At 41.5% G+C, this 26,781-nt stretch overlaps 1 protein-coding gene across 3 annotated transcripts in view; it reads left to right on the top strand.

Annotated features, from left to right (window-relative positions):
* HDA2 (histone deacetylase 2) overlaps window positions 1–26,781 on the top strand; it is a 334,444-nt gene that overhangs the window by 34,837 nt on the left and 272,826 nt on the right. For all 3 annotated transcript variants that reach the window (XR_016255679.1, XM_089410850.1, XM_089410849.1), the window contains exon 3: window positions 1,129–1,246. Coding sequence is in view for 2 of the 3 variants with exons in the window: in XM_089410850.1 (XP_089266976.1) it covers window positions 1,129–1,246 (118 nt within the window). In the remaining variant the exon portion in view is untranslated. The remainder of the gene's footprint in view (window positions 1–1,128; window positions 1,247–26,781) is intronic.

Below are 26,781 nucleotides of genomic sequence, written 5' to 3'. Positions count from 1 at the left end.
TTCTAATAATGAAAATTTACTTTTTATCCACTATTTTCATCGAATAATGACAGAGAAATTTTAAGAGGAAATAATCCATCCATAAACTCTCATAATCAAGGAAATGTTATACCTGGATTAAGCTCTTCATAGACAACCAGAAGTGATATAAGTTCCAACCCTTTTTAACATTTGAGTTCAAATCATAAGCTTTAATCTCCCAAAACAAACAACAATTGTAGTAGCCTAGTCTGTCTCCACAAACTTTCAACAACCATTACACGAGGAGGAGCTCATATTATATAAATGAAGAACTTAAAATCTTCTCCAATCAAATAATAATATCCATTCTAAATCCCTAGATCTATTCTAAGAATGCATAAAGAAGTAATATTAATATAACTAACTCCATGAACATGTCAAAGAAGGAATACATTATGACTGGTGCTGGTTTGTCTTAGAGTCCCACACATGCCCATGCATTTTAAGGGGTAACAGCGGAGAAATGTCAAGTTAATGATTCATTTGGTTATACTTATTCTTATTAGAAATTTTGTTGTTGGTGTGCTCATATTTCAAAACATCGATTTGAGATTATGATACTTTTTGTTGAGTGATCTTGAGGGGGTTGTTTAACAAGATCTCTTTCATCCATGTTTAAATATATGTTTCCATAATAAATAAGATTGCATTGCTTGTGCATCATTGTAAAATTATATTGTTAATGCTCCGTCGTTGGTGTACTCTTCATGTACTTCGTAGATAATGAGTATTGTACTGGTAGTAGCCTTTAGTCTATCCATGTGAATGGTGTAACTTATTTATCATTTAAGGACCCATAAGAACTTATAGTTTCAAACTTTCAAAGGACCAATGTTTATTCCATTGTAGCATTATTATATTTATTTAGAGTATGATGGATTCAAGGATCTAACATTTTTATGGTAATTAATATTGAACTAATTAGAACATTGAGTTCAATATTAGCATCTATTTAGTATTTCCTTGTGTCTGAGAGTTGTCTTTGTTGTTTTAGAATCAATTTTTCTTCAATCCTACCTTGTTCATTAATATTTAAAGGTTGCTATGAAGTTTTTCTTTTATATTTTTGTAGCATGCTAATTATTATTATGTTTCTTGTCTTTTTAGGCATCCCTTTGATTCTTCAAAGTGGGGTCGAGTCTGTCAATTTCTCATTTCAGAAGGCATCCTAGACCGTAACAGACTTGTGGAACCTAGCGAGGCTACTAAAGATGACTTGCTTGTGGTATCCTTCTAATCCAAACAACCAAAGTGGTAAAATCTGTATTTCTGTTCTATACATGGATCTGACAAAGTGTTTGACTGACTTGGAGATACTTGCTTTTAAGTTTTGAAATATGAATCTATGAAGGAACAAATGAAAAATTCAACTAAAGTTGTTTCTAATAGGCTTTGATTCTTACTTTAATAATATGCTTAATGATTTAATGGCTTGTTGCTTTTTTTTGAAAGAAGTTGTGGAATCCATGTCTTGATATGCTCATTGCAACTGACATTAGTGCAAGATAAATTATCAATGTCTGATAGATTTGGTTTGTTACCATATGCACACTATACATGATGATGATCTCCCACTGCCCTAGGTCAATGCCCTAGGGCATATGTTCATGATAGTTTAGATCTAGTGTGTTGGCCCTTCAGGGTAACTATGTTAGAGATACATGCTGTCGAGTGTGATATTGCTGTTTGTACGAGGTTCCTGTTCTAGCTTTTCAGATCCAGACTTACTTCTCTCATAAACTCCATCATACACGTGTGCTTCATATTCATTCTATAGTGATATATTAGTTCCTACTCCCTAGACACTTCATTTCATATGTGCTAGCGGATATTACTCCATGATGATTTCTTCTAGCATGATTCCATTTGTTGTTTCCTAGCTTATAATGGTTTTGATAATTCTAACTTGTTTGTAAGTGTGCTGCTACATAGCTATGAACCTTTATTATCTATAATTGTGTAAAATTTTTACCTTCTTGTCTCGTCTAACCATGGCGAGACATAATTGTTCTTAGGTAAGTGTCTCTTGGCCTAGGCCACTAGGTATCACTAGGGATCAAGGTAGGTAGCATTAGTGTTGATAACATCGACACCAACAAAAAATCGACTAGGGTCGTGTTACCCACCAAAAATGGGTGACCACTAGGAGAAACTTTTCTCCTATTCATCCTTTTCAGCTGACAACCAACAACCCCTAAGAGCCACTAGTAGCCGATGACAACGTGCCATTCATATATTTGCCACCTGCACTAGTCATACGTTTCCTCGCCTATTTTCCAATAGCACATGTTGGAATGTGGGCTTTTGACCAAAAGGTACTTTATTCATTTTGTAGTTGAGTGCTTATGCTTATTTGCATATGGGCATTTTGACATGGATCATGGGGTAACCTGGAAGAAAGAAGGGTCTTGGCCGTGAACTTGTTCCCTCACCTTAAATGGGGGGTTAATTTTCAATCCTAGTCCAGTGAGACCTCTCCTAATGGCCCAACGAGTATAGGAGGGGCACTACTTGGGAAGCCATGATTCAAATAGTGTAGCCCCATCTCTTTCCTTTCCATACTTACCACTTTACAAGCCCCTTTTCCACCTCCATTCTTCAGGTTCAACTGACCACTGGTTCATTGGGACTTGGCACCCACACATCCTCACACCTGGGTAGAGCTTGGAAATGTAACCTAGGAGGTTGATGCATTCGAAAGAAATAGAAAGAACATATGATGGCGACAAGAAAAACAAAGGAAAAATCAAAATGCAAAAGATGGTCGAGACCATTCAAATTAGCACATGGGAAAACGCCAAGCATGAGCTCTACCTCACTCGTTATTGCCATCACTCGGTTCTTGGGCCAATGTTTCCCTATTATATTAATGAAAAGGAACCATTGCATGTCCTAACCCCTGGTGGGAAATGAGCTACCACATGCTAAAGGGGGTGAATAATTGTTATACATCATATAAAGCAAGCTCTCATTCCTTGAGCTACAAGCGGTAATACAAAGAAGAATCAAGAAAAAGCAAAAGGCATAAGATGGGTGGAAAAAGAAAGGCCGAGTTGGTAACTCATGCATCCACAATTGCTCACTCCTCACATCTCTACACCCAGAATGAGACACTCCATCAAAGCCGGTCCATTTGACCATGGCACTTGGCCATGAAGTCTTTCCCCTTCTGTTCCATTATTATTCACATGGCACCTATTGATTGAAGGGTGGACCAAGGACATGTCACTTCCCCTTGGCGGTTGAGAACACCTAATAGGATCTTCTATTAACCACTCCTACGTAGGGAGGTAACAACATTATGTGACTAAAGCCACAATTTTGGAAAAAAAGCCTTGTATGAAGTGTTAATTTGTCCATTTCTTTCAAGCTGGGTTCACTTAGATGCAATGATGATTAAATGTACCTATTACCCACCATTTTGTTGGTGATATCCCTAGGAGAAAACTTTTCTCCATCCCCAGCTGATAGCCAACAACCCCTTGCAGCCACCAACTAGCTCGTTGTGCCACTTCTTCGCCCCTTGAGCCAGCCATGTGGTCCCTCACCCATCTGTCATGATCGTATGCTTGAAGGTGGGCCTCCCGAACCTAAAGGTATGCCTTGTCATTTGGTAATTGAGTATTGTAGTTTGCTTATCATGGAAACTTCTGGGCATGGATTAATGGGGGGATTCGACGGAAAGAATGGGCTAGGTCTGTGCTCTTGTCCCCTAGTTCCCTTTGGATGATTAACCTTGGATTCTAATCCTGTGGGATCTCTTTTACTGACCATTTAGCTTTAGGGATGGTATTTCTTGGGAAACCCTGATTTTGGTTGCGTGGTCCTGCTCCTTTATCCACATATATTACCCCCTTTCCACTCATGATTACCCCATTCATCATTTCTCCCACCTGGGTCCACATTCCTCCACTGAGTCCACATAGGGCTAGCTCTCCCCTTCCCCTTGCCCACACCTTGGGTCAAGCTTGGAATGATGCTCCGGAGGTTGATGCAGCTAAAAAGAAAAACAAAAACAAAATTGGCCACATTTAACAGGAAAACGTACCACAAAATGCAAAAGATGGCTGGGATAAACATATTTAACACGTGGGCAACACATGAGCTCTACCCCGTCACCATGGCCATCACACTGGTTCTTACAGGTTCTATGAGCCTCCTCATCATATAGGAATCCATGATTGTCCCAACCCCTGGTGGGCAGTGAACCGCCGTACCTTAAAAGGGGGTATTCACTGCGATATATCACACATCATGCTCTTACCCCTTGAGCCCCGAGCAGTTAATTGAAGAAAAATCATAAAAAGGCGAAAGACATATAAAGGAGGGTGGAAAAATCAAGGCCGGGGCACCTCATGTACCATGATTGCTCCCTAAAAAGGCGAAAGACATATAAAGGAGGGTGGAAAAATCAAGGCCGGGGCACCTCATGTACCACGATTGCTCCCTCCTATACATTATATACCCAAGTGTGGGCTTCCCTTCTACTAGCTACCCTTGTACCCCAGCATGTGGCCCAAGGCTGCCCCTTCTCATCCCCTACTCCATTCACCTCTTTATCACATACCACCACCTTTTAAAGGATGTACCTTGGACATATTATCCCCTTTAGAAGTAGAAACCACCTAATGGGATACTTGGTTAACCCCATTTGGAGTTTGGAGACATTAGCACATGCTAAAGCCCATTATGGAAGGGTAGACCATTATGAAGTCCCCACTTGTGGTCCATGGTTTGTAAGCTCTTTTACTCGATTTCCTTGATGACTTGTTATACTGGAAGGCTAGGGGACGCATTGGATCTTATGCAAGATTGCAGGTGGTCTCCATCTTGGGTTTGGTCTCCCTATACGGGGTCCTAACCCTCCAGAGGGTTACATTGGCACATGTAGGGTGTGTGTTGAGAGCCATGGGCCTCCACAGCAGTAGACAACACTTCATGGATCCCCAAAGATGTTCAGATATTGGCTCAAGATCCAAGGAAGATGCACTTGGTTTACCTTTGCCCATCCAGCCCCACAGATGTACAATGCACTTGACAGCTGACCCAGGACTCATAGGATGATGTGGCATCACCTACACCATCATTTGAGCCCTTACAGATGGTCTACATGCATCTTCGACTCATTTGGAGACCCATGAGGTTATTATTGTGCCCCCACACCCACTGGGAGCACCACATGTTTATTGTTTGGAGAACAAGGGGCCACCACCTTGTCCATCACTTTTTAGGGTTCTATCCTTCATTATGGCACTTATGGACCTCATTAGGCCTCTTGGAGGGCCCTACGACATGTATTGTTTATCATTTGACCTCTTGAGAGGCTTATTATTTCATTTATAAGCTAGTTTGGTGGGCTTGTCACAAAAAATTAGGTTATTAGCACATTAATTTATTTTTGGGGCTTATGTAGGCCTAAGAGACTAATTCAAACTCCTAATTAATGTATAAATACAAGTGAGATGAGTTCATTTTCTCATCATCACTTTGGATTGGATCACTCTTCTCTTTAGAGAATTTCACACTTTTTCTGGGATGAAGAATTAGAGCATGGATGAATTTTGATGTTTGGATTGGAGTATTTTATCTTGGAGCTTATTTATTGTCAAATTGTTGATGGTTGGATATGTTCTATTACATGTAAGTACACACTTTTAATGCTATTCTTGTTTTACTTTTGTCATATGCATTGAATGGGATTTTCGCTATAATAGGGCTAATTGTTGCATTGCATAATTGCAAATTTGTGGAATTATTGTTTCTATATAGCATCTCTCAATGTTTGGGCCATGTATGTGAATGAAATCTCCTAGGGATAATTCCACCGGTGAATTTATCTTGATAAGCCATCTCTTTTGCCAAGTGAAGTATAAAATCTTGAGGTCTCTTCTTCTTGCCCTAAAGGCTAAGCGAAGTAGTCCTTAAGGCCTCCTTGACTGAAATACAAGTTCCTTTCTCATCATTCTCCTAGACTCCATTCTCCCCAAGGGATTAAGGCATTGGTCCTCCAATAGGTGATCACTCAAAGAACATCTCTCACCACCTTTCCCTCTCTCTTCTAGGTCCAACGAAGTTGGGTCACCTAGGGCATCACTTTCCCAACAAAATAGCCCAAGAAAAGGTTCAATCTCCTAGCCTCTACTACGTTGGTGTGTCCTCAAGGCCTTCTCCACTTTTGAAGCCATTATGACGGTGGAGTTGTGAGATAACCCAAACCCTAGCTCTGAGATCAAACTTTGCCTTGGTATTCCCTAGGCTAGCACCTCATAGGATTAATTTGTTACTTTTAATTGGAAATTCTTCCTTGATCCCTTTCCCCTCCCTAATTAGGTCAAGTATATAATTGATTGCTAAAATCTTTAACACCCTCATCCCACATCTACCCAAGTAACTGGCCAACCAGGTTAAATATGTGACGAGAGGCCACTATAATGGGATTCAATCTCCTAGGTGCCCTTAAGGAAGTGGAATCGACATAAGCACACCACAAAGACCTTCCACATCAACAACAAAACTCTTAGTAGCCATCCCAACCACTCAGGTAACTAACCCCTGAAACCAACTGAAGTTTTAGACCATTAAACCCCTGGACGCTCCCTTGCTATGGGCATGCATGTGTCCAGGAGGCTCTGGACACTCCCATAACATGGGTATGCATGCGTCTAGGGACTTTTCTCTTTAGACCTGTGCTTGCGTCTTTGTGCCACCTTTTCAGGCCTAGAGCCCAGTTCACTACCCAAAACTCAATGACACTTTCGGAAATGAATTTACAGAACATAACAATGATGCATTTGTAAAAACAAGGACAAGGCCTAGACTGGACCCCGACTAGCCATGATAGCCATTTCGTCAAACATGTCACGAATATGTTATCTACAGGTTTAAACAACAGATCTGAGCATAACGATCTCATACTTATCTGAGAATCACTAAGAGGCATTGTTCCCTTATATCATTAGCTACATTATCATATATTAGGTCATAGATACGTTATTCATTCATTTACAAATAAAAACATGTGGAGAGCCATACATCATCACTGTCATAAAGCATGCTTATAACCAACGTAATAACAACAGAAATATCAAGGATACACCAGCCATAGTATTCACATATACACCAATACATTTACACATAAGATGTCAAGGAAAGAACCTCTTATTAATGAATGCAAAAGCCAACTCGGGATGGGACTACCATGTTCCACCTGACCATAGAATGGCTGAGCCAATTCTCTCTTCAGCCATTCACCCCCATGCCATATTCCAAGCATGAATGTGGGACTCAAACCAAAAGAACCAACCAAGGCATCCCGAGGCTAAACCACCTCACCCTCATCAATAGAAACCAGGCTTTACCGTAATCCATCCCGGATCACTAGGCCAACACAATAAACATGTAATAACAGGCTTTACCATGATCTCCACTAGATCACTAGGCCAAAACAAGCATGGATGCCACCAGATTTCTCCACCTACACCGTGAGGAATTTTCCTGTCTCCTAGTCTCTCAGGCTTTATCGCAATCCACAGTCTGATCCAGGGATCACTAGGCCCTAAACCGAGACTCCACCCTCTAGGATTTATCGTATATCCCGCCATTCACTGACAAGGATTCCTAGGCCTAATCAAGGGCAACCACCTCTAGGCTTTACCGTATATCTCGCCATTCACCGGTTGAGGATTCTTAGGCCCATCGAGGCAACACAAAATCCGGCTTTACCACAACCCACAGTCCAGTTCAGGGGTTACTAGGCCATGTGTTCTATTATTCAGAGATCCACCTCACTCAGCTTCGAATCCATCCGACAATCCAACTCAACCAAAACATGAGAACCCCATCACACCATGGCTATCTAGAAATGGCAAGGCTAGGCTGAAAACACTGTCACACCTGGAAAAACCCATGCCATAACAACAAAGAACCACATGAAATACCATGCATGCCAAATCTAGCAAGGAAAACACACATGCAAATCGATACCTGCAAAGAATCCCGTTGTAGCTGCTTGATCCTACTCTTCCTTGCTTTCTCCTTCCTTCTTCTTGCCTTCTTTGCCTTTCTTGATCCAATGCTAAAGTGCTCCAAGAAAACTCTAAGTGTCCAAGAGTGTGAGAGAGAGATTGAGAGAATAATGAGAGAGTTCCAAAACTGAACTGAAAAAAGGGTACCAATTGATCCTCAGAAGCCTTTTTATCAATTAGGTCTCTATTTTCTTCATTTTCCATTATTTTCCTTCATTTTCCTCCTCAGTTGCAACTTGTGACCTTTCACCTTCCTTTTCTCCTTATTTCCTTTATTTTTGTAAATAAATGTGTCAAAAATGCCATTTTGCCTTTCCAAAGCCTTAGCCATTGCCTTTGCCATTTTCCTTAGCCATAATAAACCAAATGAACACCCACACTAGGATGTCTTGCCCAACATTCAGCTTGGAATAAGTGTCCCATCAACTGTGGTTATTATTTTTGCCTTTATTAACTTTTATTACATGGAATTTTCACCAGGGCTGTTACAGAACCCTCCCCCTTGGGGGACACCATCCTCGGTGTTCAACCACACCTATACCTCAGCAAAACCGCTGAAAAGAAAACATACTGCCCATGGAGCTTTATAACATAGCTCGATGCAGTATTTACAATGATCACCCTGCTGAGAAGCAAACCAACATGACAACATAACAACTATAATGACATGACACCCATAACCAATGTTGCACGAAGTGGGGACGAAACGGGGACGTTTTTTGGAAGCGGGGATGCAGAAGCGTCATTTCCAAAAATCTAGGAAGCGAAGCGTCATTTTCCAAAAATCTAGGAAGCGAAGCGTCTGCCAAACGTCGCCCCCCCTGGATCAAAACCCCGATCCGCGATCCATACGGATGCGTGGGGAAAATAAGCACCAATCATAGATGTGTTCTTCAACATTACTTCCCAAAAGATAATGTGTTACTGCCACTTCTCTGAGGTATGGCTTATTTTTTGGCATTATTGAGACCCAATACTACAATCCCATACTCTTTAGTTGGGAAAAACAAAAAATTTAACCTAGATAATAAGGTCTCCATTTCAAACCAATCAAACCCAACTTTTCCAACTATTGGGGTTTGAACTTTGACCCCTCCAATTAGATAAATATATGTGGAAATTCATGTTTACCCTCCAAAAAATATATAATCTTGGAGTTAAAATCAAACCCAACAACCAAAATTATTTACCAAACACACTAACATTCTTGTCGATTCAAGACATTATACTTCCATACACGAAAAAGGTAAGTGAGGTTCACATCCATCATTCCATAGTAGGGGCTAGTAAACTTGAATTTTTATTCCTATTATCCTAAATGGGAAATCATCACTGTGTTCTCATATTTTAATTTCATGGAAATTTGTTGGATGCGTTCTTTGTCATGATTGTCATGATGCCATAGATCCAACAAACACTGGGGATTGTGGCAGCCTTGTGTTTGCAATATACACAGTTGCATAGATGATGGTTAAGTATGTCAATGGAAAGGTAGTGGGATGGGTTGTTTCTTAGTTGCAATTGTTGTTTTGTTATATAACATACCATATTATAACACCCATACCGCTTATTAGAGCTTTATAACATAGCTCATGGCGGTATTTACATCCATATACATATGTACATATATCTAAACATCACACAAAAATTTATGCCAAAACATATACCAAAGACATATACCAAAACATCTGCTCAACCAGCGAATAAGGAAGGATACATAGCCCACATATGATATGCCATCTTCCATGTAGCTTCATCGGGCCCAAAGTGCTTCCATTGCACTTTAACTTGCTCAATTGCTCGGTTCTGGAGCATGAGCACCTTTTTTTGCAATATACACTGAGGCTCCGGATGGAATTCTTCATCTGGCTCCACCTGCAATACAGACCAGTCAATCACATGATCATCATTTTTAACATCTTAAGCAATGACACATGGAAAACATCATGGACTTTCACTGTCGAAGGCAGTGCAAGTCGATAAGCTACTGGCCCAATCCTCTAAATAATCCTGAAAGGTCCACAAAACCGGGATGCCAACTTGGCACATGATCCAATCCGCAAGGAGGTCTTCTTTGGTTTGAGGCACTAGTATAACTGGTCCCTGCCTGGAACTCCTTGAACAACCTATTCCAATCCGCATAGCTTTTCTGCCTATCCTGTGTTGCTTTCAAATTCTTCTTGATTACCTGCATTTCCGTTCCATTTCTGCCAACATGTCTGGTCCAATCAACACCCTGTTAACTGGATCACTCCCATTGATGGGAGTATTGCAACTCCGCACATACAATGCCTCAAACGGACTCATCTTCAAAGGTTCCTGATACCCATTGTTTTAAGAGAACTCTACCAATGGAAGATACTCTTCCCACTTTCGCTTCTGATTCATCACATACATCCTCAACATGTCCTCCAATATCCTGTTGATCCTCTTGGTTTGTCCATCTGTGTGCGGATGATAAGCTGTACTGAAGGCCAACTCTGTGCCCAAACCAGCAAACAACTCCTTCCAAAACTTGGAAGTGAACTTTGCATCACTGTCTGACACAATCTTCTTTGGGACACCATGTACTCTAATGAACACGTGCTACATCGCTAGTTGAGAACGTAGACTTCATTGGAATGGAGTGCGCAACCTTTGTCAACCTGTCCATAACAACCATGATGGAATCATGCTGTCTCACTGTCCTCGGGAACCCTGTGATAAAGTCCATGCAAATGACCTCCCATTTCCACTCTGAAATCGCAATTCGCTGTAACAGTCCACCTGGATGCCTACACTCTGCCTTTACCTGTTGACAATCCAAACACCTAGCCACAAACTCTGCTACATCCTTCTTTAAATTCAGCCAATAATAAAACTTCTTCACTGTGGTCAGCGTCTTCTGATAGCCTGGGTGACTGGAATATGGTTTCGCATGAAACTCCCTCAAGGTCACCTTCTTGAGCTCACTATTGTCTTACACATATATCCTGTCTCTGAACCTGACCAATCCATCTGTTGTGAGACAAGAGTCCACACCTTGTGCACCTGTACCTGTGCCACTACCTATACCTGTACCACTACCTGTACTCAACCTGTGCACAATCTTCATATAGTTAACATCCTACTGACTTGCCTACAAGATCCTATCTTGTAGATCTGTCCCATAAGAACTCATAGTTGCTATATGATTTACCTGTATCTGCCTGCTAAGAGCATCTGCGACCCTGTTCTCCTTTCCTTTGATGTACCTAATTTCGAATTCAAACTCATTGATCGTGGCCAACCATCTAGCCTGCTTGACATTCAGATTCGGTTGGTCAAACAAGTATTTCAACCCACTGTGATCACTCATCAGTACAAACTTCTTGCCCAGAAGATAGTGTCTCCACATTTTCAATGCATGTATGATCACTGCTAACTCAAGATCATGTGTCAGATAGTTCTGCTCATGTTCATTTAGTTTTCGTGACTCATAGCATACCACTTGTCCATCCTACATAAGGACTCCACCAAGTCCTCTCTTGCAAGCATCTGTACATACTACAAATTCTTTGTCTAGATCTGCGATCTTTAACACTGGTGCATGTGTCAACAACTGCTTGAGTTGCTCAAAATTGGCCTCACACTCCTCTGCCCATTCAAACTTTTTGCCTTTCCTCTGCAATGATGTAATTGGATAAACAATCTGTGAGAAGTTCCTGATGAACCTCCTGTAATAACCTGCCAATCCCATGAAGGATCTCACCTCATCTACATTTCTAGGAGTTGCCCACTCCATGATAGCTCTTACCTTTTCTGGATCCACTGTTATGCCCTCCTTGGAGACAACATGTCCCAAGTAATGTACCTCAGTTTGAAAGAAACTGCACTTGTTGAGCTTAGCATACAATTGATTCTCTCTCAACAATCTCAACACTGTTGCCAAATGCTCGACATGCTCTTCCTCATTTTTAGAATATACCAATATGTCATCAATGAACACAATAACAAACTTGTCCAAATAGGGACGCAACATGTTATTCATCAAACACATAAATGTAGATGGGGCATTAGTCAAACTGAATGGAACTACAACAAACTCATAATGCCCATAACTGGTCCGGAAAGCTGTCTTGTAAATGTCCTACTCTTCAATGCCTACCTGATGATATCTGGATCTCAGATCAATCTTCGAGAACACTGCTGCTCCCTTCAGCTAATCAAACAAGTCATCAATCCTCAGCAACAGATACCTGTTCTTGATGGTCACTTTGTTCAACTGCCTGTAGTCAATGCATAATTTGAGAGTACCATCCTTCTTCTTCACAAACAATACCGGTGCGCCCCATGGCGATACACTTGGCCTAATGTATCCCTTGTCAAGCATCTCTTTCAGCTGCAACTTTAACTCTACCAACTCAGGTGTGCTCATCCTGTAAGGTGCTTTTGATGCTGGAGTTGCCCCTAACACCAACTCAATAGAAAAGTCTACTTCCCTGTGAGGTGGAAACTCTGAAATTTCTGCAGGAAACACATCCTGAAACTATTATAGAACCGGGTACCTGCTCAAAACTTCTTCATCCTCAACTTCCTTACCTTTGTCGCTGGAAATATGCACCGCAAATAACACACACCCTTTCCTGCGACTAATTTTGGTTTGCATAGTTGTAACCATCCTAACTGATGTGGCTTTCTTCTTTCCCTGTCAGACTCTCGGTTCTCCACTATCATCCAAACAGTCAATGGATTTGTCATAACAATCCACCTTAGTCCTGTGAAGGTATAGCCAGTCCACACCTAATAGCATACTATACGATCCCAATGGCAATACCCTTTTCTTTGTACCTGTAGCCAATTGCACTAATCGAGATTCTACTTGCACTTCTTTATTCAAACCACACTTATCCACCAAGTCAGGACTAACATAACTATAATTAGATCTAGGGTCAATCAAAATAGAAACAACTTGCTCACAAAGCTTATCGTCCATGTCAATGATAGATGCCTGATGGTCTGCCTGTCTGTTGTCCAGTGCTGCATAGATACGAGGAACGCTCTGACCAACATCCCCAAGTGTGTGCCTCCTGTGCACTATAGATTTGATGCCTACCACCCTGATTCTGTGGAAAATCTCTCTTAAGGTGTTCCTTATCGCATGTCCAACACTCCAACCGTCCAGTACCATCACCTCTATGCTGTTGCTGTGATCCATGTCCCTGTCTAGCTACATTGAACTTCTTTTGTGGTGCCACATTTTCTTTCTCTTTTGCATTCTGAGGCCTTGTTTTTTTCAACTGCCATTTACCCTTACCGTTATCCTTATCCTTTCCTTTCCATCCTTGTTGAGACTTATTCTTATGCTTTCGCTGTTCATAACAATGCTTCAATTTCCCAATAACTTCCTCAAGTGACCGAGGCTCATCATACTCAATTCGATCTCTAAATGCTAATGGAAAACCATTGACAAATCGTTGAACTTTAGCCTTCTCATCTTTAAGATATGGTACATACCTCAATAGCTCCAGGAACTTAGTCGTGTACTCTTCATATGTCATCGATCCCATCTTTAGCTCATAGAATTCTTTGGCCTTACTGTCGTAGTACCTTTCTGACAAGTACTTCTTCCTGAAAAGCCTCTTGAACTCATGCCAACTCAAGTCCTCTGTCCTAATGTCTCTGACCCGCTTCACATCTTCCCACCAGATATCTGCTTTACCTTTCAGGCTGAAGATAACAATTATGGCCTTCATGTTTTCTGTGTACTCATGCAACTCAAAGAACTTGTTCATCCCAAGTATCCAAGCCTTTGCATCTTCTGGTTTCTTCAAGTCTCCATCAAAAGTAGGTGGCTTTTCTTTCTTAAATTCATCTGGAAAGTATCCCCTATCACTCCTCCTGTAAGGATGATAACGATGACGATCATGATGACTGTTAGAACCAAAACTAGAATAATACTTGTATCCATCACCTCTCCTATCTGGTGTATCCAACAAGCTGCGATCTCTAACCATGTCATCTTTATCCGACCTGTGACCACCATGAGACCTATGTAACAACCAAAAGTCATATACACAGCGGAAATATTTAAAATACTTAGTAGATGTTGTCACTCATTGCTTTGCAAATGATAAATTGTCCAGGATGCGTAAGAACACTGAAGTGGAAGCCATTTCCTGAGCCACAAAAGCTACCAGAGCTTAACTAGACCCTCTCCATTGCTTAGTGCTCAGAAAAATCTTTCCAATGGTATATAGAAGTCCAAAAAAGGATTCTTGGATCAAAAGTTAGACCCCATTGAAGAATTCCTTTGAAAAACTCAGAAAACAAGGAAAATGGCTAAGTGTGGAGGTAAATCGCAATCGGTACTCGAGAGGCTTATTGCAATCACAAATCAGGCTTGATGGCGGGTAAGGAGCAGTGGCGGAATGAAAAGCAGCGATACACCATTCGCTGATATCACATATCGGTAGTTGGCGGGTCCGGCACAGCTTTTATCGGCGACCGACTATTGGCAGGGTCCTAGGGCACATGCTTAAGGATTATCCGCGGTTCACAAGATTTTGCGGGGGCCGATCTGCGATATAACATTGTATTGCCGGGGAGGGCTAAAAAACTTTAACGAAGGAAATGCCTGTAAAACCAAGGCGGACCGCCCTCCTCTCTCCTCCACGTGGCATCGACGGTCGACGATTGGCAGGGTTTCAACTTAAAAAGACCTGTAAACCGCTGATAGTGCGATAAGGTGGTGCATCGCGGGGGGGCCGAGTAAACCAAATACAAAGGAAAAGCATGAAATACAGGGCCGGACAAGCCTTTTTCTCTCTCCTCCAGGGGGGCACGTGGTGGCCTTTGATTGGTCCACCAAGCTGACATGGTAGGCAATGACGTGGCACATACAGATGATGATGTGGTGGGTGGACACGTGTCACTCGTTTTTGGCGTTTTTAGGGGTCCTATGTCACTGTTTCTGGGGGCCATGTGTCACCACTTATAGGGTGACATGTGGCAGTGATGACGTTAGCAGGTTTATTGGCGATTGATGGTTCCTGATTTCGGGCTTATTGACGATTGCTATTGCGATAAGGAAAGGCCCCGGATGCGATATATTATGAGATGCGATCTATAGAGTTTTCGGGTCTGGGATATCGGCCAGCGCGGTGTAAGGGGAAATCAAAGGCATTTCAAGTAACAAAAGAAAAGGCCCCTGCATAGCCGTTGAGAGCTTTAGCGCCAAAACACATGGGCCCTTGGTTCTAGCCCCCAGTCACATGCGAAAGACTACAGAGGGGGTTGTAATACAAGGGGCCTAAGAGCAAATCAAAAGTGCACACCTGTTCATTTGTTTTAAACATTAAAGGCTTGCGACCACACAACTGTTCGCTACAACATAAGGCAACCAGAGCACTGAAAGGACTGCGCAGAGCTTTAAAAGATGGATGGATCGACAATTGGGGTGATTAATGAAGGTATGGGCGCATTCATGGAAGGACTTAGCTTGCAACAAGCCTCCATAAGCTAGCACAGAAATCATTTAAAAGGAATTGACAGAAGCCGATCAAGGCAGCATTGAACCTCCTTAAATGGCCGAAAGAAGACTGATGACAACAGGGACGTGGCTCAATTCAAGGCCTCCACTGAAGCAACAAGGGGACACCTCCTCTTTCGTCTCTCGATTTTCTTTCTCTGTGCATTTATTTATGTATTTTTCCAAGAAAGGGATTCGATCCTTGTTGTAATTTTTAGGTAGGTGGTAGCAGAGCCTTACAGAGGTTGACCCAGCGAGTCTAGTATGGCAGCTGGAGCCCTGTACTCTGAGATATTTTGATTGTAACTCCTGCTCTCCCCCTCTTCTTATAAATAGGGGGAAGTAATCTATAAAAGAGGTTCCAAAATTTCTCACCCAAGGGGTCTGAGTTTTGCGATTCCATGTTTGGTTCCAATTTGCTTATTCATGGGGGGACTTGACTGATTTTGGGCCAAATGTTATGGACTGGTATGTTGGACTCATATTGGATTAATGAAACTCTTTGGTGATTCCAAGCATAATCAGTGTGAAGCATGTTCTCTCTTGGTAAATCTCACTTTGTTTGTGTTTTCCCCATTTTTGAAATAGTGTAATGAGGCTGTTGGTTTCTTGCTGATTTGTGGATTTATCTTAGCTGCTAAATAGAGAACTGTACCTGTGTTTATCTTAGATTTACTTGTGTTATTCACTAGCACTATAGTCCCTGTAGAAATATAGATTTACTTGTGTATTTGTTTAGCCTACAGTACCTGTGGTAGCTCATATTTACTTTAGCTGTTGGCAAAGAATGATACCCATGTCATGTTTAGCCCGAAACCTTATTTTTGCGCTCTATTTCTATCACACCACTTCCTTCCTCTTCCATATTTATGTTGGAACATTGTTGCTTAGGATTTTGTTTGTTACAGCCCTATGCATCTACTTCCCTTCTCTCCACCATTACTACAACTTCAATTTTAAGCTGTCTCATTATTGTGTGTCAGCCACCAGAAGAAGCCATTACTCTTTGAGATTACCTCGATATACCCCCACATTTGGATCCATGTATTGGCTTGAGTCTACCTAATGAAGGCCTATTGAACCAAGCCCCTTTTATTACCTTTTGTACGTGACAATTGGAGCGCTGCCAACCCCTCATGTATAACCTTACAAGCACTCCTCTATTTAAGATGTCCTAGGCATTGGTCTACAATCAACCCAGAGGTTGTCTCTAGGGAGTTGTCCTTGCCTCATGTTGCACTGGTGCTGTAGGTGCAAGATTTAGCGACAACATATTTCTGGCGCCGTTTCCGGGGAACGGATTAGAATATTTTTCCCTGGGTACGACAAAGCATTTCATTTCCTCTGTTAGTTGAGCATAGGAAGTGTGGGTTGAAGTGTAGCTTTTATGCAGCCTCATACTCACTTTGATGCTACAACAACCCAAAACTCTCCCTACCTTTGAAGCCGAAATCAATCATATAGGGAGGTTTTCAAGATGGCCGTTCCTGCATCCCTAGTCAACAAATTTGCCCCAGTGGATTTCTCTTCCATTTACTGGTTATCCTAACCATGTTCCTTCATATCATGTGTGGAATACCTATTTGCCTAAATTCAGTGGGAACTCAGAGAGAAGACTTGACCAACACCTCGAAGAATTTCATGAATGCATGGGACAACAAGGTATTTCTCTTGAAGAAGTACAAATGAAGTTGTTCAAGTTGTCTTTAGATGAGGATGCTAGAGTTTGGTTTAAAAAGATACCTCGTGGTAGCATATCTTCTTTGAAATATTTTCACACAACATTCTATCAATATTTCAAAAGATTTTATCCATTGAATGCTTTATTTGAAGATTGCTGCACACTTTGTAATAATGAAGATATTCCCGAGGTTGATGAATTTGCTGAAGATGTTTGTGGAGCTCCTCTCCAAGAAAACATCTACTCTCATCAAGAAGCATCACCCTATGAGCAAGAAAGAGAAGAAGGAAACACCACTGAGCTGCCAATAAACTCACAGAGGGCTTATTCAGTTGAGTCTGATGTTCCTCCTTCTTATGATGAATATGATTCTGATGGAGAGTCAAGTGAGGCAGAGCTATCATACTTGCAGTTATGGGAAGCTAAACAAGAAGAAGATGCCCATTAGGAGGTCAACAAAGGGGCTCCAGTCCATGATGCATATCTTTCACATGAAGAGCAGGATCAAAGATCTCCTCCTATCTATGATTCAAATCATTCAGAGGAGGAAGAGATGGCCATGGAGGTTCAAAAGGCGCTGTTTACCAACAAGTGGGGAGAAATCTCCCAACAACATGTTTTTCAAGAAGAACTCAAGGCTAAAAGACCACGCAAAGTCTACTGCTGCCTGCTGCAACAAGATGTCTGCCAAGAATTCTCAACAGACCCTCCAATCTATGACTCTTACAGTTCAGACAGTGAAGAGTCTGTTGCAGATTTCCACGAAGATTTCCCCATTGAAAAATGGGTAGCGAAAGATCAACAACCAGTTTTTCTTGAAAAGGCTGAAGTTGAGGAGCTAAAGGGTGTTTGTCGCTGCCCTGGCGAAGAGGATATTGGTCACAAACTACATATGAAATCAAGGCAGCTACAAACTTTCCTTGCATGTTCCATGACCCTGTGGCTGTGGCTGAGTACATGAACCTATTCTTAAGCCAGCGACAGAGGTTATTTCAAGAGCATGTATTAGGTTCCTTGTTTGAAGATTTTTAATGGTGCATGCTCATTTTAATTTTTGTTTTTCAGCAGTGTGAAGGTATATGGTCCAGTACTCTAGTGTTGGACTGGCTCCATTGGAGGGTTGAACACACTCAGCTGAATTAAGTTCTGTGCATAAGTAGGATTGTACATAAATAAGCTCACCGACTAAGCATTTACTTTTTAGTTGTTATAATTTTTATTTCTGCAGTTTAGATTTAGGAGGAAAGTCCCATGGAGATTTTGCTAATTACAAAGTTCATATATTATTGACTCCATGCCCAATGCTGAAGAATACTGGTCTGCAAGTTCTCAACACCTTGCCAACAAGGCACTGTCCCCAGTGTTAGAGTCGGTCTAGTAGCCCTCCATCAGCGATCAAAGCTCTTTGCATTTGCATAAGTAGGTGTCTCATCAGTGTCTTGCATTCCATTAGGCATGCCATAACCCTGATGGAGGAGCTGGTGTCTTTATTCCCCTCTTGGCACTGCTGGATCAAGTTGTTTTAGTCATTAAACTTTTTCAAGGTTATTTGTCTTGTCTTGAGGTCAAAATTTCTAGGTCTAGGGTTTAGGTCCAGTTTGTCTTCAAGGTCATGTCTCTAAAAGTCAATAAGTACCCAACAACCCAGAGGGATGATCTTTAAAGTGTTTTTTCAAAAGATTCTATCTTGTACAGTTAATTTTCACCTTGGATTTAAACACCCTGTTTTTAAAGCCAAAGTCATTTTTCAAAATTTTGTAAAAAATGGTAAAATTTCAAAAGGCTTCAAAGGACAGCATGTAACCCTGGCTCCCTTGCCAAGATCCCTCAGATGTTATCCCTGCAAAAAGTATCGAGCAAAAGCATCAAATTAGTCAATTTCAGGATAAAAGGAAACCAAAAACATCAAGTTTATAAAGTGTCAAAGAAAAACATTATAAAGTGGGTTTGGGCATGAAATTAATTCAAATCAAAGTTATAAAAGCCCAATCTCCCTCCATCGACCCTCATTGTGTATCCAAGTCGTGGAGCAAGTGCTTGCAAGTGATTTCGAGCTGAGTTTGGGAGCTTGACAGGCGCGCGACCTGTCAGTGGCGCGCGACCCGTTGGGTGAGGCGCGCGACCCGTCAGTGCCCTCCTTATAAAACCGCCTGCAAATTTCACCAAGGAGCCACAAAATCGCCGGATTGTGTGAGGTAGGCCCTCAAGCTTAAAAATTTGTTGCTTGTTATGGTTAAAAGAAATCATGAGTACATTTTCAAAGATCTCCATGTGCAAGAGAAAAGCTCCATGTTGCTGTAGTTTGAAATTGTAAAAGTGGCTAGGGTTTTATGCTGTTTTAAGGTATTCCCTTGTAATCATTTTTTCCCCATTCCCATTTCTTTTTCCTTGACATTCCATGTAAATTTCCCTTGCAAAATTAGTGAAAAGCCCTAAACCCTACCCCTCTTCCCTAACAAGTAAAAATCAAACCCTAACCCTACCTCTAATAATATCCATGTTAATAAGTTTGTATAATGGTGTATATGCAATGATTTTGCAATGATTTTTCCCAAAATCCCTGTTTTATATATTTATTCCCATTTTCCCTTTCAAGTGTCCCTCCCCTAACATTCCCCTTGTGCTCCTTGTCCCCTTGAAACAACATTTTAATCAGCATTTTATCAAGCAGAAACAACAGTACATTTTGGCCACTTTGCTCCTTAAACAATGTCAGAAACCGAAACTTATGAGCAGAGTGATGACCAGGCATCAGCTTCAGAGATTGAGGTACAGAGGAGGCCTCATAAGGGTGGAAAGGGTGGTCATCATAAGAGAGAGGAGCCCACTTCTTTGACATATTTACAGGCTTGTCCTATGGCAGTTTCATGTTTCAAGTATATGTCTTGTTATGAGTTTTGCGAGAGGATCTCTCGGATTCAGCATCACAGAGAGTTAGCTCGCCTATTTGTTTTACATTTGCATGATGGACATGTCAACCTTGCCGGGGTGGGCTTTACATTGACACCCGAGATGATTGCACAGGCCACAGGGATACCTAATGTCGGAGAGGTATGGAATAAGCGCAAGGTGTTGGACAGTGTTCATTTTGAGCCTTTCGTTAGACCAGCACTCATGAGACACTTGACAGGTGTGTTTCCCTTCAGATTTCTCAGGAGTGAGTATGCTCCCATGATGAGGCTCATCATGCTCTATTTTACCTGTGAGGGCAAATTTTCACAGGTATATTCGTACCATATTCGCCTATTGATGCATTTCACACGGGTACGGATGATGAACATCCCTGTTTTCTTCTGCCAGAACATTGAGAGGATGGTGTCTGTGATGCAGCGGAAGAGCCCGGCACAGCAGTATAGGAGCCTTTACCATTATGGTTTGATTCAGCTTGTGGTCTTACATTAGTTGGCTCAGCAGGGCATCTCATGGGAGGAGTTTATCTCTCGTGAGCTTTTCACAGCACCACCACCCCCACATCCTGAGGTTATTCACGAGGAGGGAGGACCATCACAGCAACATGACATCCTCGTGACTAGCCATGTCAGCTCTTCTCCATTGGTCACTTATCAGAGAGGCCACAGGGCCTTATTTGCAATAGCTAGGCGAGTATTTTCTCCACACCAGGTGGAAGGGGTCTCGCCTTCTTCATCAGCTCAGCGAGTGTTATCTCTACAGCAGGTTGAAGGGGCCTCGCTTTCTTCAGTAGCACAGGCAGCACAGAGGGGCAAGCAGCCCAAGATTGATGAGGGACCATCAGGTGTTCCAGATATAGAGCTTATTGATCTTGATGTCAGTTCTCCTAGCCGAGAGTCAAAGGAGATCATTCAACACCTTAGAGCTGAAAATGATGCATTGCAGAGGAGATTAGAGGGGGCACAATGGACAATCTCATATCTTGAGCAGCGCAACAAACGGTTGGAGGATGAGCAAGCTCTTGATGAGTTGTGGAGGATCTGTAGTGACCGCAACTTGAACCGAAGAAGACCCGGTGATCCATTGCCCGCTGAGCGAGAGTTTATGCTTATCCAGCTCAATGCTCACTTGGAGAGGCTGTTGGCTAAGGCCAACCAAGATAAGAAATTGTTGAGAAACATGAAGAACCATTATTGGGCGCGGATGCACGTGTGCAAGGCGAAGATGAAGATGTTCCAAAGGCGGTTGGCCAAGGCACAAAAAAGGAGAAAGAGGCCCGATCCCCTCCACATTTTGGCCGAAGCTTCCTTGAAGGAGTAAGGCACTAAATAGCTCAGCCACATCACAAATCCCAAGAAAGTTTGAGCATTTTGGGTCAATTTTGGTTTTTTCAGGCAATTTACAGGTTTTGTCCCTTTAACGGGTCTCACCCCCCGCGCGACCCTTTCTCTTGGCAACTTCATTTTGCAAAAACTCAGCATTTCCAGATTTGTCATGAAAAGTTACATATGATTATCCATTGCCAAGAGATTTTGTGAAGTTTTGGGCCTCCAGAAAGTAAAAAAACAAGCAAAAAATGACTTTCTGCCACATTTTTGAGACACAGAAAGCAGTCTTGGGAGATTGCAATTTTGGAGGGGCAAATTACCACCAAATTCAGAAATTCCAGTTGGGTTGGAAAGTAGACTCACAGACCTTTCCAACAAGCCTACTCTTGCCCAATTTGGACACCTGGAAGTGCCCCAAAAGTGCCCTCAAAGGCGCGCGACCCGTCAGGCAGAGGCGCGTGACCTATCAGGCAATTTTCTCAAAATTTCACTGTACAGCTCAGAAAAACGCAGATTTGACCATGTTTGACTTTTTGGAGTGGATTGTTATCCTCCTTGATGTAAATATTGTAATTTTTTGATACTTTTACACTTATGTATTTCTTCTAGAAGATTCATTCATGAAATAGGTGAAAATTAAATGAATGAATTGGTTTCCTAGCTTATAGAGGCAAGTTGTTTTGACTGCCTAGTTTTCAGTGCTTATTTTAGAAGTGGTTGAAACAGCTCCTAGGATAGTGAGATCGACCCCTAGAGGCAGGGAAAGATGTTAGAGGATCTATATTATGTACTTTCTTGCTCATTTTCATGGTTGGACTTTTGAGGGAGAAGCTCTTATTGTATTATTCACTGTATCTCTGCAATTTTTGGCAAAGGAAGACCAGGGTTTTGCAGTCCTTTTTGGGATTCTTGTGGTCACATGTATTGATGGTGTGTTTCTCTTTGTACTTGTAAGTGTGTTATGTGAATCATTTCCTTACCTTTCCTTCTGCAAATTAGGCAAATGAAGTGTTAAAGTAGAATTCATGACTGTCATGCTCTGCTTTTAAGTTTGCTTGATATCAATGTTTTCAACTGTTTAAGGGGAATTCAAGGTTATTGCTTGCTCTCCTTAACTCCTCACCAGTCATTTTCATCCATCCATCTCTATCAAAGGCATCAATACTGTTTCCTACCTCGCCCCAAAGAACTCCCTGCGAAAACTGTGTCCAATCCCCTCACCCGAAATTGCCATTCCCCAATTTTCCACCAAAACTTTAAAAATCCCAAATTTAAACCTTTTGATCAGTTTACTAGCCTAAAATCAGTGTTACCCTATTGGTTATCTCGCCCATTGAAGATCTTTATCGAGATAGACCGGAGAGAGCCCTCTCTTGCCCCGTAGGGCTAGCTACGAGGCTAAGTGGTTTGATGTTGCCTTGAGGTTTACCTTTCTCAGCCTGAGGTGAAATTTCAAGCGCTAACATATTGGCGACCATACTGGGGAGAACAAATTTGTTTGTGGGTTGATGTGTTTGTTTCATAAGTCTTAGACGGAGCCTGAAGTTATGCCAGGTAGCCTTCGAAACGCTTTTGCTTTGCATAAGCGGAAGTAGATAAACGCTGCTTCAGTCAATCTCCGTGAGCTTGTGAATACAGCCACTTCATTTGCATTTTACCCCAGTACATGTATCAAGTTCAGATCTGGTTGTTGATTGTGGACAACGATCAGACACTTGAAAGGCTGAAATCATTCACTTGGCGACTCTAAATCATTTTTGAGATCAGATCCAAAGACTCCACTGGTGGATGATCCCGACCAACAAAAACATGAAAGGACAACATGGACAGATCAGGTATTCAAGTTGGAATTTCATCCAAGACATTTTGTTTTTTGTCATAAATTATTTCTTCTCTTTTCCCAAGAATGTCAAGAAGGCTTTGCAAAATATACTATGCTTGAGAAGAGATCCACGGCCTGCAGTTGATTCTTTCCCTTTGAAGATTGTGAATACCAAAGATTTGCATACCTTTGAGCTTGATCACGATCCTTTTTCCGAATTTTGTGATGACCATCTTCAAATTGATGAATCTCAAGAGACCAAGACTAATTCTATACCTGCTGTACATACCCCTACACCTTGTAAAATCCCAGATCGGTATAAACCTCTTGTTTTACCTCCTGTTCTTCATGCTTTCCCCAAAAACTATGATCTATACTTGCCGAGGTTTGATGGTGAATGTAAGAATGTCAACGCTAAGCAACATGTGCAGAATGTTGAGAATTTTCTAGACCTTTTTGAAGTTGATGAAGAAGATGTCAGTATTAGGCTTTTTGCTCTTTCTTTGCAAGCTGAAGTTAAGAGTTGGTTCAAAGTCCTGCCTGATGCAAGCATCTCAGATTTCCAGCAGTTCGTCAAAGTTTTTCTCGATAGGTGGATGATCGGACAGAACCTTCTCTTGATTGTAGAAGAGTATAATCAGCTGAAAAGACTACCAGGGGAGACAGTACAACAATTTTCTGCCAGATTTAACCAAGTTTATTATTCGATGCCAGTTGATATAAGGCCTACTCCTAGATCTGCTCTCTTGCACTATCCGGGTGCCTTTGACCCGGAGATGGAGTTTCAGCTGAGAGAAATGGAGATTGCAACACTTCACGAGATGCAAAACAGTGCAGTAAATGTAGAGGCTCATATGCTGATCCGAAGGGCAAGGTTGAAAGAAGAAGAGATGAAAAACATAGATCCGGCCGAATCAACATCTCTAGAGGTGAAGCTTGACATTTTGGTAAGTGCAGTGGAAAAGATGATGGACAAGATCAACACAAGGAATGATTATGATGTTCAAGTTCAAGGCTCGCTGATTGAAGAAGAACAAGTTGCTGATCCAAAACATTTTGTTTCTTATCCCAATTGTTATAGATCTGATGATGATTGTTTTGTAGATCACCTTGGAGAAGAGAGATCTATTGATATGAAATGTATGATTGATGATGTGTTTTATAGTGATGATTTGCCTCAATTTGATGAGTATGATGATGATTATGTTCTCCAAACAGCAGCTAATCTTGCAATCAAACAAGCAGCTAGTTTGTGGGAGGAAGAAGTTCACTTACAGCAGCTCGAGTACAATGATCAACCGATGCATATCAGCTATGACATTGATGAGGAAAGTGCAGCAAAGTCTGAAGTAAGTGGAGGATCTTTGCCTTTTTGTTTTGATTCGTTTCAGTTCATCAGAGATAACTACTATGCAGTCAGAAATCAAATGTCAACAAGTCTTGATTTGAATCATCTTGAGAGCAAAGGGAATTTTGTTCAAGACTTCTCATATTCAGATTTGCAACCCCCGAAAGCCATTGATTGTCAAGTTGCAGATGAAGACTTGGAAGTGCACACACATGATTTAATGATTCAAGGTGACTCCGTACCATTCTGTTTTGAATCATTTCAGTTTTTGAAGGGTAGATTGCATAGTAAATCTTCAAATGAACAACCTATAACAAATCAGCAATCTCTCAGTGTTAATGTTGAGGATGAAAGAGATAACAAAATTCTTGAGCAGCCTGTAGCATCAGATTTGCAGCCACCAAATGAAATTGAAGGGCAGATTACAGATGAAGCTGTGGAGGATGAAATACATGATTTGATGATGCAGGAAGATTCTATACCCTTTTGTTTCGAAGCATTTCAGTTTATAAGGTAGAATCTTCGTAAAATCTCTCAAGAAAAAGATGAACAGCTAGAAGGATGTCATACATTTTCAATGGATACATTACAACAGTCTTTTCAAGTTTTTCATGATCCAATAGCTGATGTTTTGGATGCGGTTTGCAGTCAAAGTCTTTCTCCATTGATTACAGGTGAGCTTGAAACATGTGCTGATATGAATTTGATCCAGCAGTCGGTTTCTTTGTCATTTTCAGCAGAGGTCTCGTCACAAGGCTCAGATCAAAGTTTGCATTCATGGTATGAGGAGAAGAGAAGTAATCCATTGGATGAGCTAAGTTCCAGTGTGCATAAATTTCAAGATCCTTATGCAGTGTTTTTGGAGGCGGATAGAGAATTTATATCATTCAACGGATCTGTTTCTAAGTTGTCATGGGAGTTGCCTTTCAGTAGTTCTCTCTTGTTGTTCATAAATGAGCACTTGCGGAGACTTCGAACAGCAGACAGGATACTTACTTGGTTGCATTGGTTGTTTCATTTCACTTGATCAGGTGATGAATGAAAGTGTTAGAGTAGGTGTTGATGAATAAGCTCCACTTTGAGCATCATTTCCCGTTGGTCGATTGTGTTTAAGTATCGAGTCAGTTTTTAGTTGAGTCATGAGTCCTTTGTGAGTCAATTTTCAGTCTTGTTGTTAAGTTAGTTTGTGTTGGTTTTCAGTCATGCATTTCAGCTTGAGTTTTTGACTCCATTGCCCAATGATTATAAAGCACTGGTCTGCTCTCCCAGAGGTCTAAGGTTCTTGGTACCTCCAAGGAGCTACCATCCCCATTGGAGCCAATGTTAGAGTCGGTCTAGTAGCCCTCCATCAGCGATCAAAGCTCTTTGCATTTGCATAAGTAGGTGTCTCATCAGTGTCTTGCATTCCATTAGGCATGCCATAACCCTGATGGAGGAGCTGGTGTCTTTATTCCCCTCTTGGAACTGCTGGATCAAGTTGTTTTAGTCATTAAACTTTTTCAAGGTTATTTGTCTTGTCTTGAGGTCAAAATTTCTAGGTCTAGGGTTTAGGTCCAGTTTGTCTTCAAGGTCATGTCTCTAAAAGTCAATAAGTACCCAGCAAGCCAGAGGGATGATTTTTAAAGTGTTTTTTCAAAAGATTCTATCTTGTACAGTTAATTTTCACCTTGGATTTAAAAACCCTGTTTTTAAAGCCAAAGTCATTTTTCAAAATTTTGTAAAAAATGGTAAAATTTCAAAAGGCTTCAAAGGACAGCATGTAACCCTGGCTGCCTTGCCAAGATCCCTCAGATGTTATCCCTGCAAAAAGTATCGAGCAAAAGCATCAAATTAGTCAATTTCAGGATAAAAGGAAACCAAAAACATCAAGTTTATAAAGTGTCAAAGAAAAACATTATAAAGTGGGTTTGGGCATGAAATTAATTCAAATCAAAGTTATAAAAGCCCAATCTCCCTCCATCGACCCTCATTGTGTATCCAAGTCGTGGAGCAAGTGCTTGCAAGTGATTTCGAGCTGAGTTTGGGAGCTTGACAGGCGCGCGACCCGTCAGACTAGGCGCGCGACCCGTTGGGTGAGGCGCGCGACCCGTCAGCGCCCTCCTTATAAAATCGCCTGCAAATTTCACCAAGGAGCCACAAAATCGCCGGATTGTGTGAG

This window comes from Pinus tabuliformis, chromosome 3_1 (assembly GCF_031772625.1).
Source record: "Pinus tabuliformis cultivar Carrire ecotype Pingquan chromosome 3_1, CPIR1, whole genome shotgun sequence".
Classification (NCBI taxonomy): domain Eukaryota; kingdom Viridiplantae; phylum Streptophyta; class Pinopsida; order Pinales; family Pinaceae; genus Pinus; species Pinus tabuliformis.
This window is presented reverse-complemented; position numbering and strand designations above follow the sequence as displayed.